This window comes from Galeopterus variegatus, unplaced genomic scaffold (assembly GCF_000696425.1).
Source record: "Galeopterus variegatus unplaced genomic scaffold, G_variegatus-3.0.2 Scaffold2754, whole genome shotgun sequence".
Lineage (NCBI taxonomy): Eukaryota > Metazoa > Chordata > Mammalia > Dermoptera > Cynocephalidae > Galeopterus > Galeopterus variegatus.
In genome coordinates this window covers 74,942-88,578 of record NW_007728865.1, presented here as the reverse complement: position 1 = coordinate 88,578, position 13,637 = coordinate 74,942, and the positions used below count along the sequence as shown (strand labels likewise).

Sequence of the window (13,637 nt, the reverse complement as noted above, 5' to 3'; positions counted from 1 at the left end):
GGAGCCGGGAACGCAGGTGGGTCGCTGCGGGGGCTGCGCTGGGGATCCATCTCCCGCCCTCGGGAGCTCCCGACCCAGGGGTGGAGAGCCCGGGGAGCTGGAAGACCCCTGACAGGGAGGGCCTCCTGAAGAAGGGGCGTCTGAGCACGAGTCGGAAGGAACCGGGCACCTGCGGGTTGGAGGGTCAGGAAGGAGCGGAGCGAGCGAGGCTGAGGAGAGCAGATGAGGTCGGAGAGGTGACGAGAGACCGGACGTGTAGAGCCTTGTGTATCGCGATGAAAATCTGGTCGTTATTCGGGGGAAATAGGGAGCCACGGGAGGATCTTGAGCAGGGGAGTGACGTGGTCTGACTGAATCTTGCCAGCACTCCCTGGCTTTCGCCCGGAGAAGGCACTGAGCGGGGAGGCAGGAGTGGAACCAGGGAGGAGGATGGTGCGGTTGTCCGGAGAACAGATGATGGTGGCCGTGATGAGGAGGAGGCCGTGTGGAGGCACAGTGGGAAAATGGGTAGATTTGAGAGATTTTGAAAGCAGAGATGACAGCACTTTCAAATGGAGGTGGAGTGTGAGAAGGAAGAGTGGTTGACAGATGGCAGGACGCACAGTTGTCCTAGGCCCTGGGTCTCAGCTTCCTCACGACCCACAGTCCTTTTCTTCTGGAGATGGGGCACCTAGCCAGACCTACCTTGAGTCTGCCCCAGCACAAAGAAACCAGCACGGTAGTCGTTATTGAAGGGCTCCAAAATAGTGAATTTCCATAGCTTAGATTTTTTGTCATGAGCTTAAACGTAGAGCATTTAACAAAATATTTGATGCTTATTCTACCTGTTCAAAGACCCTGAATGTTGAAAACTCTCTTGGGGCTCGCACGTTCCATTCTCCGCTCTTTACTTCTACCAATTTTACTCCAGTTAACTCCTGCTCATCCTATAGGACCCTCATCTACCTGGCAAGTGCTCCGCTGACAGCTGAGACACAGTTGGGCCCTCTGCCTTGAACTCTTATTAAGTCCTGCCCCGTCCCCTCCCTGCCCTCCCCTCCTCCCTGTCCCCCTTTGCTCATGCTGCTCCAGCTACACAGGCCTCCTCAGGTCAATTCCTGCCTCAGGGCCTTTGCTCCTGCTTTTCCTTTTGTCTCGAATGCTCTTCCCCCAGATCTTACATAGCTTCCTCCCCCACTTCCTCTAGGCCTCTGCTCAGTGTCACCTTCTCAGAGAGACTCTCTCTGACCTCTGTAACCTGAAGCCCAACCCGCACAGTCCGTCCCCTGATGCTACATCATTATTCTTTGTGGCTCATGTCACTGTCTTGTGTTGTCCTGCATGTTGATTTGTGGTGTTCTTTGGTTGGGCCCACCCAACAGTGAGCCCGGGAAGACAGGAGGCATCAATGTTTTGGTTGCTTCTGTGTCTCCAGAACCTAGAACAGTGCGTCACACCAAGCAGGCACTCAGTAAACATCTGCAAAACAGATAAATGACTGAGCAGCAAGCACTAAGCAGACCTTTGTGGATTCTCTCCGTAGATCAGTGTCAGAAGAAGGACGGTGGCAGCGGTCAGGCAGGCGAAGTCGCAGCCCCCCACCACGACGATGGCGCTCGCGGGACCGGTCCTCTCAGTCTGACTCAGGGGAGGAGCAGCAGCATGGCTCATGGACCCACCACCGGCGGGCACGCTCTTGGTCCCCGGGCTCCTCAGCATCCAGCTCTGCATCCCCAGGTCGTTCCCACAGCCCACGAGAGGTGGCAGCGGCGACCCTGAGCCTGCAGGAGCGGCTGCGTCTGCGTGAGGAGCGGAAGCAGCAGGAGGAGCTGATGAAGGCCTTCGAGACACCCGAGGAGAAGCGGGCCCGGCGGCTGGCCAAGAAGGAGGCCAAGGAGCGCAAGAAGCGTGAGAAGATGGGCTGGGGCGAGGAGTACATGGGCTACACCAACACGGACAACCCCTTCGGCGACAACAACCTCCTGGGCACCTTCATCTGGAACAAGGTGAGCCCATCTGCGGCCGTCAGGGCTGCGATTGCCCGTTGTTGAGTTCTACTTGCTCTTCTCCCGTTGTGTGCTTTATACACTTTTTATAATTTCTGCTCCATTTCAAAAGACACAATTGAGTGCTCACAGCCCGCTCTTTGTCATGAAGGAGTTTATTTTATGCACGTGTGCACAGCGCTTCCTGCTGCTGTTGGCATTTTTGCTCTTCACTGTTTCTTGCACTGTAAGATTTTCGTCAGTCTTTGCCCAGAAAATCAGGCTACCTCCAGACGTGGTTGCAGAGCAAGTCCTTGGCATCACATGCCTGAGATGGGATTCCGGTGCCTGGAGCTCTGTTCTCTCCTTCATGTGCCCCGGCCATTCAGCCGCCAGCCACGGCCTCAGGCTTAAAACAACATAGGCTTATCCTTTCTCAGTTGCAGAGGTCAGAAGTCCGAAATCCAGGTGTCACAGGGCCACGCACCCTCTGGAGGCTCCAGGGGAGGAGGCTTCCTGCCTCCTCCAGTTTCTGGTGGCTGCCAGCAGTCCTTGGTGTCCTTGGCTTGTGTTTGTGTCTCCAGTCTCTGCCTCTGTCTCACATGGCTGCCCTTCTCATGTCTGTGTCTTCACAGGTTTTCTCTTCCTGTGTGTCTGTGTCCAAAGTTCCCTCTTATTAGGAGGACACCAGTCATTGGGTTCAGGCCCAACCTACTCCAGCATGACCTCGTCTTAACAAACTAAAGACCTTCTTTCCAAATAAGGTCACATTCACAGCTTCCCAGGGTTAGAACATGGATGTATCTTTGTGGGGGACATAGTTCAACCCACAACAGCGCCCATCGGTAGAGGCTGCACGCACCTCGTGGGGTTGCACGGCCGGAAGCTGTGATACTCTCCACGGTTCTTACCTGTCTTGAACACACCAAGCCCGTTGCACCGCAAGGCCCCTTGCACTCGCCACTTCTCTCCCTGGAGCACTCCCCACACTTCCCACAGCTGTTCTTTTTGGTTTATTGGTTTATAAATTTCTTTTTCATTGTTTTTTTCCTTTTGCTTTTCTTTTTATTTCTTTGTTTTTTATTTTTTTTGTTTGTTGGTTTTCTTTGTTTTTTGTTTTTCCACAGCTGTTCCTTTTGTCCCCTCTTGAGAGCCCGCCCCCCCCCCCCCGCCAGGGCTCCCCTGGGTGCTGGTGTTTCTTCTAATTCTTTTGATGTTTCAGGAGCAGTTGCATCAGCTTGCTCTGGCTCTATCTCTGGATCTTGCTCTTCCTGTTTCTCCTGTTCGTTCTCTTCGTAATAACTTCGTATAGCATACATTATACGAAGTTATACGACCCCCATATTCTCTATCAAGACACCACTTCCTAGTGCTCCATTAGCAAAGGCATGCTGGATACCACGTGGGCACGGGGCGTGCAGCTGCGGAGGTGGGAAGAGCAGAGCGGCCCCAGTGTCGAGGGGGTGGGCCCAAGCCAGGCAGCCATGTGTCACCCTGAAGGAGGCACATCTGTTCGGTTACTGGGGGGTCCTTGAACACCCTCATGGGGTGCTGGGAGCCTGGGGAAGGGACGGTGAAGGCTCAGGTGGGCAGCAACTACTCAATGATGCCAGAGGGCTCGAGGCTGAATCAGATGCAGCCCTCGGGGGTTGTGAGTGTGGTAGCCACCTGCCCCCAGGCATGGTGATCCTGGGCAGGTTTGTTTTCTGAGCGTCCTCCTGGGTCACTCACTGTTCCCGCCTCTCCCACATGCAGTTGGGGCCCTGGGGGTTCTGAACTGTGAGGGCTTGATTTTGTGGCGCCGGCGCAGCTGGGCTTCTGTGTAAGACAAGAGTCAGTAGGTCCTGAGTGAGGCACTCCTGGGAGTGCTGTTCACAGTCCTGCAGGGGTGGCTGCTTCTGTTCTGTGTCTTTGCTGCATCTTGCTCATGGTGGTGGGAGTTGCTGCATAACCAGCTGCCGGATGGCACCACCTTGACTTGAGAGCCTTAAGGGTGGAAGTCAGAAGACGTGCGGTGGGGGCAGGACACTTCTTTCTGCAAAGCAAGTGCTTTGGCCTTTTGATCCCCTAGACAAGGGAGTCAAAGGCTCCCTGAGGGGTGCTGCTGGTGGGGCAGCAGGGGGAGGGCGCTGCGCTCAGCAGGGTACTGTGGTCCTCCAGGCCCTGGAGAAGAAGGGGATCAGCCATCTGGAGGAGAAGGAACTGAAGGAACGGAACAAGAGGATCCAGGAAGACAACCGGCTGGAGCTGCAGAAGGTGCAGGCGCTCGGGGCAGGTCCCTCCCTTGGGGGCCCGGAGACTGGCTCACCCTGGCTTAGCCTGGCGGGACTTGATTAGCTTACCAAGAAAGCTAGGGTGGCTGGCTTCAGGCACAGCTGGATCCAGGAGCTGTGACTTCAGGAAGCTGTTTCCCTCCACTTCTTGGCTCTGCTGTTCTCTGGGCTTTACTCTCACATGTTCTCTTCAGGGTGACTGAGATGGCCCCAGCCACTTGGAGCTTCTGGATCTTTAGTAGAAATAGGGCACCTCCTGCCTCCAGGTCTGTCCCATACCTCAGGCATCCCTGGACCAATCCCTGTGTCCAGGGCAGGCAGGCTGGGGCCAGACTTGGGTCATAGTGTCTCCTACCCTGCCCCCAGCAGACCCCATGGCTTGAGACTCAGCAGGGGACCCCATCCTACATCCACCCAACCACTCCTGCCTGCCTTCACACTCCTGTGCCCCCAGGTGAAGCAGCTGCGGCTGGAACGGGAGCGGGAGAAGGCCCTGCGGGAGCAGGAGCTGGAGACACTGCAGCGGGAGAAGGAGGCGGAGCACTTCAAGACGTGGGAGGAGCAGGAGGACAACTTCCACCTGCAGCAGGCCAAGCTGCGGTGCGCGGGCCGGGCACGGGGCCGCCAGCCTCCTTCTGGGCCCAGACACACCAGCTCGCCCCAGGGCCTTGGCACTTGCCATCACGCTGCCTGGGTCACACTGCTCCCAAACCCTTCAAGTGTCCGCTTGTCGCCTCCTGCGGAGGCCCTGCTGTGTGTGCGCCCCACGTTCTGTCTGCTCCTTCCTCGCACTGTCACAGGCTGCCACACAGCTGATTCCTCTCATGGCCCCCTTTGGGCAAGTTAGGCTGGACGCTAAGGACACGTGTACTGAGTGAGCCGCCCACGTCCCACACAGCACTCGGGTGGTTTACTCACCAGTCCTGTTTACAGATAAGGAGCATGATGCTCCAGGAGTCACGGGTCACCAGAGGCCACACAGTGGGTGTCTGAGTGCCAGGCCCAGAGGATGAACACACCCCAAGCCCTGGTCTCCACCTCAGCATGCTGCCTGCTGGCCGGACTGGTCCCAGCAAGGGGTTCACTGTCTGTGACATCTGAGGCTCCTCCCAGCTCAGATCTGCCTGGTCAAGGGCTTCCCTTGGGTTCACCAGGGTCAGCCTCTGACACATTCGTGTTCCAGGAGCACAGAGCTAAAGCTCTGGCTCCTCAGCTCCAGGTGGCCCGTCCACCGAGAGGAGGTGGTGCCTATGGTCTATTGTAGTCCCTGTGACCATTGCAGCCCAGACAGAAGCTGCCCTCTGGGGCACATCCCTGAGGCCTCGGTCTGGCCCCTTCCACCCGTCCCCACCTTTGAGGTCCTGTCCACCCACGGCTCTTCAGAGGCCACACTTGCTCCTGTCTCTGCACTTTTGCCAGCCTGAGCCTTCTGACTGATCCATCTTGCTCTCTGCCCTACGTCCCCTCCTCCAGGAAGCCTTCCCTGACTACCACCCCAACGGGTTGGCCCCTCCTCTGGCTCCCACAGTGCAGTTGCCCCCTGAGGGAAGGGTCTTCAGGAGGCAGGGTGCACCCCTGGTTCTGACATCACCCCCCCCTCCCTGGCAGCTCCAAGATCCGCATCCGGGACGGGCGGGCCAAGCCCATCGACCTGCTGGCCAAGTACATCAGCGCCGAGGACGATGACCTGGCTGTGGAGATGCATGAGCCCTACACCTTCCTCACCGGCCTCACCGCAGCCGACATGGAGGACCTGCTGGAGGATATCCAGGTGGCTCACCAAGCCCAGAACCCGGCCCCGCCTTTGTGTCCCTTTTCACCCCTGTGACCCTGACCCCACCTTCACCCTGCTCCTCCCTCACTGCTGCCCATGCACCTCTGCCTCCAGGTGTACATGGAACTGGAGCAAGGCAAGAATGCCGACTTCTGGCGGGACATGACCATCATCACTGAGGATGAGATCTCCAAGCTGCGCAAGCTGGAGGCCTCGAGCAAGGGGCCAGGTAACCGTGGGGCCAGGATGACCCAAGAGACGCGGGGTGTGCTGTTAGGGTCTGCTGAGAGCAGCTGTGCGCTGGGTGGTTCTGCCAGAAGCCTGACTCGCTGCAGAGCCTGGGGTCTTCTGCGTGCCTCTTCCCCCATCTGGAGTCTCCACGGCCCCTCTCTAAGCTCCCTTGCGAGGGTGAGCCACCAGGGGTCAGCAGTGGGCAGCAGGCTCCGGGGCCCTCCTGCTGCGGTGGGGGGCTCTTGTGGGGAGCGCCGAGCACAGCAGCCTCTGGATCCGGCTTCCTTTAGACGTTGACACAGCAGTGCCTGGCTTCATGGGAGCGGCGCCCGCAGGGGCTTTGTGCTTGGATTGTACGTGTCCCTGCTGCTTCTGCTTGTTTGAGAGCAGTGCTGGCTCCGCTTGGCCAGGAAACCATGCAGCCCCAATCCAGGGTACTGCCTCCTCAGGCGGGCCATCCCGTGCCCCTTCAATGTGACGGCTTTTTAGATTGTTTCCTTTTCATCGAAGTGATTGTGTGCACATAATCCTGAGGGAAACAAGCCCTGAACCAGGTCTCCCCCGGCACTTTGGACGTGGGGCCGGATCCTTCTCTGGTGGGGCATCCTGGGCACTGCAGGTGCTAAGCAGTGTCCCTGGCCTCCACCTGCTCCATGCCAGGAGCACCCCGAGTCATGACAGCCACAGATGTCCCCCAGACTCCACCCAGTGGCCCTGGGGGCAGAATTGCCCCCAGGTGAGACCCCCTGTTCTAAAAAGCAACTGCTACTGTTCTGTTCCTCTCTCCCTGTGAAGCAACCGGCTCTCACGGTGTCCAGCTCTCCTGGGCATTGCCTGTGTCAATAAACCCACCCTTCCCTGGTCCCCTCTCCCTTGGGCATTAGCTGCTGTCCACATGTGGTGGCTGGGGACTTGGAACCCCCTCCCCACCCCAGGAGCCTGGGTAAATACTGTTCATTACTCAGGCAGGGTGGTCAGTGACAGCTTCCTTCCTCTTAGAAAAAAGACATCTCTTTCATGTTTTTTGTTTTGTTTTGTGGTGGTGGCTGGCTAGAACAGGGATCCAAAGCCTTGACCTCAGTGTCAAGTGGTTAGAGCACCACACTGACGAGCTGAGCTTGCTGGCCAGCCTCCCCCTTTCATCTTTTTAAAGAAAGTTTTGCTTTTCCCAGAGGTAACTCTTGGACCATCCTGTCCCTGGTATAGTCCTCTGGAGGTGAGGGGTGGGGGATGCATCCTCCAGTAATTTCTGGAGAAAGGAAGGGAAGTCCTGTAACATCAGGGAAGGTCGCCTGTCTATGCTCCTGTGAGTGGCACTGGGGCTGAGTCTACAATTCCAGGGGACAGGCCTTTCCTCCACAAGGCAGAATACCCCACCCCACTGGCTGTGGCAAAGTCTTGAAGAGACATTGGATCGTGTAGCCTTTTGCCAGTTTCCCAGTGCCCCGAGTGCCCGGGCTGTCCTGCCAGCCTCTGTTCTGTGGCCCCTTCAGCCCTTTACTGCCCCAACCCCTGTCTCCGCCACATCGGTCGCCCCTCCGCCCACTTTCCCTCCCCATCTGTTACTGTTTGGAGTCGCAGGTGGCTTCAGGTGTTCTCAGAGAGCAGCTTTGTGTTTCTGTTTCTCCTTTCGGCATGATTTCCAGTAAAAGGGACCGAGAGGTCTTAACTCTGCGGTCCCACCCTGGAGACCTAGGGAGCCCTGTCCTTTGTCTTTATAAATTAAGTTGAATTTTTTTTTTCCTTTTCTAGAAAGTTCTAGCACAATAGGGTGTGATTGGGAAGTGGGTCCCCACGCCCCCGCTTCCGTAGCCCTCCCCCATTCCAAACAGGGCCTCGCCTCTCCCCAGAAGCACCCTGTCTGCCCCCAGCAGCTGCGTCCTAAGCTCCCCTGTGGCCTGGCACAGCGCTGGGGAAACAGGTGCTCACCTCAGGAAGCCACGAATCACATCCGGGTCAACGAGGCCACTGCTGATCATTGATGGTCGGGGGGTGGGGGGCTTCCTGGTCAAGGGACGTTCTCACTGGACACTGAGGATGGGTGGAATTTATGAGGCGCATGGGATGAAGGAGGAGGTGTTGCTGGCAGGAAGTGCAGCATGTGCAAAGGCCCTGTGGTGGCAGGGGTGGAGGCTTGGTGTCCAGTGAGTGATGAGGCCGGTGTGGCAGAAGCAGCTGCGGGGAGACATGGGTCAGACCAGCTGGCGCTGCTGTGGCCCTGCCAGTGTGCCAGCGTGCCCTGTGGTGCGGGCTCAGGCAGGGGGCTCTGGCCTGAGCAGCATCTCACTCCTACCCTCAGGGCCTCAGTCTACCAAAAAGGGACTTATGCCTTGAGTCCTCAGCCTGTGATGGACGCTGGACAGACTCCGTGTTAGATGGAGGTGCTGTTTGTCTTGGGGTGGTGTGAGGACTTCCCAGGAGGCGGCAGCAAGCAGGGGCAGCCCTGGGACACCTGAGAGACTCTCCCTGCTGCGGCGGAGACTCTCTTGTTGGGCTTTACAGAAGCTGGGGCCGGCAAAGCCAGGATCTGAGTTCCAGAGTCTGGCTGGGGGGGGCCCCCTCCTGGCCCCTCCACATGGTTCAGGCCAAGCCAGGGCAGCGTTGGGCGAGGTTCCCAGACCTGAGCATCAGACTCACCCAGGGAGGGGCTGAGTTACACGTCCGACCTCCCCCAGGCTTGGTGAGGCCCTAGCATCCACATTTAATGCCTCTCCTGACTGGGTCCATGGCCTGTCACCAGCTTAGTGCATCGGAAGGACCAGCCACAATGGGGGGTGAACTGAGACCAGGGCGGAGGCAGGACCCCCAGGGATCAGTGAAGCCTGTGGGTCAAGGGGAGGCCCAATGGGGGAAGAGGAATGGCTGGGCTGAGTGCAGGGGGTTAGGCCCCGGGACCCAGCCCCGTGCTGAGCAGCCCCCGCCCTACTGCAGGCGAGCGCCGTGAGGGGGTCAACGCCTCGGTCAGCTCAGATGTGCAGTCAGTCTTCAAGGGGAAGACATACAACCAGCTGCAGGTCATCTTCCAGGGCATTGAGGGCAAGATCCGGGCTGGTGGCCCCAACCTGGACATGGGCTACTGGGAGAGCCTGCTGCAGCAACTGCGCGCGCACATGGCCAGGGCCAGGTGAGCCGCGCCAGCCCCTCAGGACCCCGCCCAGCCCCAGGAGGAGAGGACTCAGGCAGGGCCAGCCCTTAAGAAGCCTGTGGGGCACAGGCCAGTGCCCCGGCTGGAAGGTCCCTAAGAAGCTCCAGTGTCTCCCAGCTGGCCCCCAGCACCTTGGCAGCTCACTTTCTTTTTCCTTTCCGGCCTTGAACGAGCACCTGGCCAGCTCCAGATGCACCCCCGCCCCCCACCTTTGTTCCCTGGGGTCGTGAGCATCACAGGAAGCCTCTGCTGCAGGCCAGGCGCCCTCCCAGCCTGTGAGCGAGGAGCTGTGTACAAATTCTCAGTGTACTTGACACCATTGTGTAAATACAGTGTCTGGTCCCGCTTGTTCGCAGCTTGTGTTATTTTGTAAATGGCCTCTGCTGCAGGCCAGGCGCCCTCCCAGCCTGTGAGCGAGGAGCTGTGTACAAATTCTCAGTGTACTTGGCACCATTGTGTAAATACAGTGTCTGGTCCCGCTTGTTCGCAGCTTGTGTTATTTTGTAAATGTCTAAATTTATCTTCTTCCTTGCCTGCTCAGTGTCCTGCTGGGGCCCCTGCTCCTCCTCTTGGCCGTCTCGGCCCTGGCCTTCTGGGTCATGTCCTCACGTGCATATCCTGGTACAGAGACCAACCCAAATCCTGCCTCAGGTGTCCCCCACGGTTCTCAGGAGCCCCATGGTCACATTGCCCTTGTGGCCAAAAGCCTTGACCTTAGACTGGCTGGACCCAGGCAGGGGTACGAGCCCCTGCTGTAGTCCCTTGCTGACCCCCTCAGCCTCAGATCCTTGCAGCATCAGAGTGGGGGTTGGGGGTGCAGAGCCCCTTCTCCTCTGAGTGGGAAGGTGACTCCTGTGTCCTGCGTGCCAGGCTCCGCGAGCGCCACCAGGACGTGCTGCGCCAGAAGCTGTACAAGCTGAAGCAGGAGCAGGGCGTGGAGAGCGAGCCCCTGTTTCCCATCCTCAAGCAGGAGCCCCAGTCCCCGAGCCACAGGTAGGCCTGGCCAGGACCCAGGGGCTGGGGGCAGTCACCCTTCCCAGCCCTTCCAACGCGCTGTCCTCCCCAGCCTGGAGCCCGAGGATCCGGCCCCCACCCCGCCAGGAGCCTCAACAGAGGGCGGCTCCGCGGAGGCGGACGGGGCGGCACCGGCGGAGGGCGACAGCGAGGCAGTGCTCATGGAGGAGGACCTGATCCAGCAGAGCCTGGACGACTACGACGCCGGCAAGTACAGCCCGCGCCTGCTCACAGCGCACGAGCTGCCACTGGACGCGCACGTGCTGGAGCCGGAGGAGGACCTGCAGCGTCTGCAGCTGTCGCGACAGCAGCTCCAGGTCACAGGTGCAGCGATGGGCGGGGCTGGAGGGGAGGGGCGGGCACGGCTCTAAGGCTCCAGCCTGAGACGGGGTCCCCCTGCCCCCAGGCGACGCCAGCGAGAGCGCGGAGGACATCTTCTTCCGGCGGGCCAAGGAGGGCATGGGCCAGGACGAGGCGCAGTTCAGCGTGGAGATGCCGCTGACGGGCAGGGCCTACCTGTGGGCCGACAAGTACCGGCCGCGCAAGCCGCGCTTCTTCAACCGCGTGCACACGGGCTTCGAGTGGAACAAGTACAACCAGACGCACTACGACTTCGACAACCCGCCGCCCAAGATCGTGCAGGGCTACAAGTTCAACATCTTCTACCCTGACCTCATCGACAAGCGCTCCACGCCCGAGTACTTCCTGGAGGCCTGCTGCGACAACAAGGACTTCGCCATCCTGCGCTTCCACGCGGGGCCGCCGTACGAGGACATCGCCTTCAAGATCGTCAACCGCGAGTGGGAGTACTCGCACCGCCACGGCTTCCGCTGCCAGTTCGCCAATGGCATCTTCCAGCTCTGGTTCCACTTCAAGCGCTACCGCTACCGCCGGTGACAGTGCGCGGGACCGTGAGAAGGTATCCGGGGAAGCTGGCGGCCGTGCTGGGTCACTGCCCGGGTCTGGTGCCCGTCCGGTTGGAGGGGCCGTGGGACCACTGCCGGGCGCAGGCCCTGCCCGGTCACTGTAAGACCTGCCTCGCACTTGAGGGGATGATTGGATAGGCTGGCCTAGGACACGTGTAGGTGGGGCCCCCGGCGGGATGTTCAGAGCAGAGGGACCCCAGCAGCTGCTGGCTGACCTCACTGTCCGGATGGGCGGCCGGGGCCCAAGACCCACCGTACCCCACAGGGAGTGCAGGTGGAAGCCAGGCCTGGACCCCAGCCACCTGCCTCACCACAAGACGCCAGGTTCCCTCTGGGGCCTGCTCCGAGCTGGGTGCTGCAGAGAGAGCAGAAACCCAGACATAGGGGGGCCAGGCTGGCAAGGGGCAGGAGGCCCCAGTCCAGCCCCTGCCACCTCACAGGGCAGTGAATGGCTCTTAGCAGTGGCTGGCGGCTTCAGGACCCGCAGGAACAGGACTCTGGGCGCTTCCCACAGGCTGCAGCAGCAGAGACCAGACCCTTGCTCACACACCTTCCAGAAGAGACCATCTCGGGGATGCCTGAACCCCTTGACTTGCGCTGCTGCTGGCGTGGATCAGTCTCCCGCCAGGCTGGCATGGAGGAAATGTTGTCCACCAGCAGGGTCCCCGTCTCTGTCAGGGCCACAGGCCAGTGGGAGGACAGTGAGGAGGCTTCCCCCACTGTCCCCCCATGTGGCCTGGTGGCAGGGCCTTGGAGCATGGGCCCAGCGATCCCAGTTGCCCACTCACCGTGGGACAGTGGCATTTCCCAAGGTGGGCTCGTCCCCCTTTCTCTGGTGGGGAAGATCGAGGGCCAGGCGGGAGCCCACAGCCCGCTGGTCAGCAGCACTTCACATTTGACTCTGGAGACATTTCCAACCTAAACAAAGCGGCAGGAGTCCCCCGGAAAGCCCCAAGTGTCACCTCCCAGCTTCACCACTCACCAGCTCTCAGACGACTGACAGCCCCACCCAGGCACCATTTCATCTGGAAATTTAGTTTTTCTAAAAACACTTTTTTAGATGGGAAAAAAAATCTTGTTTTATTTTCACTAAATTGGTCTACTTGTGAGATTGCATATTTTTAAATAAACATTTTATTTTAGAATAACTTTAGATTTACACAAATGCCGCAAAGATGGTGCAGAATCCCCAGCCCCTGCACCGTGTTGCTGGTGTCTTACATAGTGTGGTACGTTTGTCACATGAAGGAACTAAACACAACCACAGCACCTAACAATAGCCAGCAATAGCTCCTGAGAAGCTCTGTGTAGTCCACGGGTCGCCTCCAGCTTTGCCCCCTGCCATCTGCTCTGCTTCCCACAATAGGGACATGTTCATTCATGTCTGGGGACTTTGGTGGCTGTCACAACAGGGGGGGTGCTTCTGGCACGGAGTGGGTAAAGGCCAGGGACACTACTCAGCAACTGCAGTGCCCAGGACGCCCCACCACAGAGAAGGATCCATCCCCGATGTCCACAGTGCTGAAGGGGAGACCATGCAGGAGGCAGAGCTGGGCGGTCAGGCCTTCCATTCCCCCCAGGCTACCGGTCACCTCCCAGCCCTGACTTCTACTGATATCCCAGGAGCCTCTGGTACAGGGCTTGGGGACTCGGCAAGGAAGTGAACTGATCAAGAGATACCATCTCCACACTGCAGACTCTAGCCCACCATGACCAACCTGATCCAGGCCGAAGATGACCTAATACGACAGCATACAGACCATGCCCATCCCCTTCGGAACTCTTGACAAACGTCACTCATCAGTTGCAGATTGTCAGTTGGCTGGTTAGCTCAGCTGGGGTTCGGATCCCTGCACCAGCCAGTGCTGAAAAACAAAAAATAAAGTGCGGATGTCAGCCCGGTCTTAGAATCCTCAGTGCTTCCTCTGGGCAGCTGCAACCAATTGGTCCCTGACCTCCTCCACCTGTCACAGAGTGCGGGACAGGCCCCTGGCAGCAGGGCTGTGGACCCGGGAGGCAGGTGCGAGCCTAGCTCTGTGTGTGGTCAGGTGATGGGGAGAGTCTTGTTCTGTACTCAGCACAGGCTGTGCACGGCTGTGACGGCCCACACTTTAATGTGCGTACCTGGACCTCGCACCAGCCCTATGTGACAGTGTTTATGTCCTTTATACTGCTGGGGACACAGGCTCACAGAGGCCTGTGTTTTCAAGCCCAGATGGTAGCAGAACCAGGATTAGAACTTGGGGAGGGGCCGGCCGGTGGCGCACTGGAGAGTGCGCCGCTTAGGAGTGCGGCGGCGCTCCCGCCGGG

General features: G+C 59.0%; 1 protein-coding gene across 1 annotated transcript in view; it reads left to right on the top strand.

The window, feature by feature from the left end:
• Positions 1–11,387, top strand: part of CACTIN (cactin, spliceosome C complex subunit) — a 12,679-nt gene extending 1,292 nt beyond the window's left edge. Inside the window, exons 3-11 of the mRNA XM_008582894.1 lie at positions 1,523–1,985; positions 4,125–4,220; positions 4,692–4,837; positions 5,846–6,008; positions 6,126–6,240; positions 9,174–9,366; positions 10,258–10,380; positions 10,454–10,725; positions 10,808–11,387. Of these exons, the coding sequence (XP_008581116.1) occupies positions 1,523–1,985; positions 4,125–4,220; positions 4,692–4,837; positions 5,846–6,008; positions 6,126–6,240; positions 9,174–9,366; positions 10,258–10,380; positions 10,454–10,725; positions 10,808–11,298 (2,062 nt within the window). The 3' untranslated portion in view covers positions 11,299–11,387. The remainder of the gene's footprint in view (positions 1–1,522; positions 1,986–4,124; positions 4,221–4,691; positions 4,838–5,845; positions 6,009–6,125; positions 6,241–9,173; positions 9,367–10,257; positions 10,381–10,453; positions 10,726–10,807) is intronic.
• Positions 11,388–13,637: the final 2,250 nt, after the last annotated feature.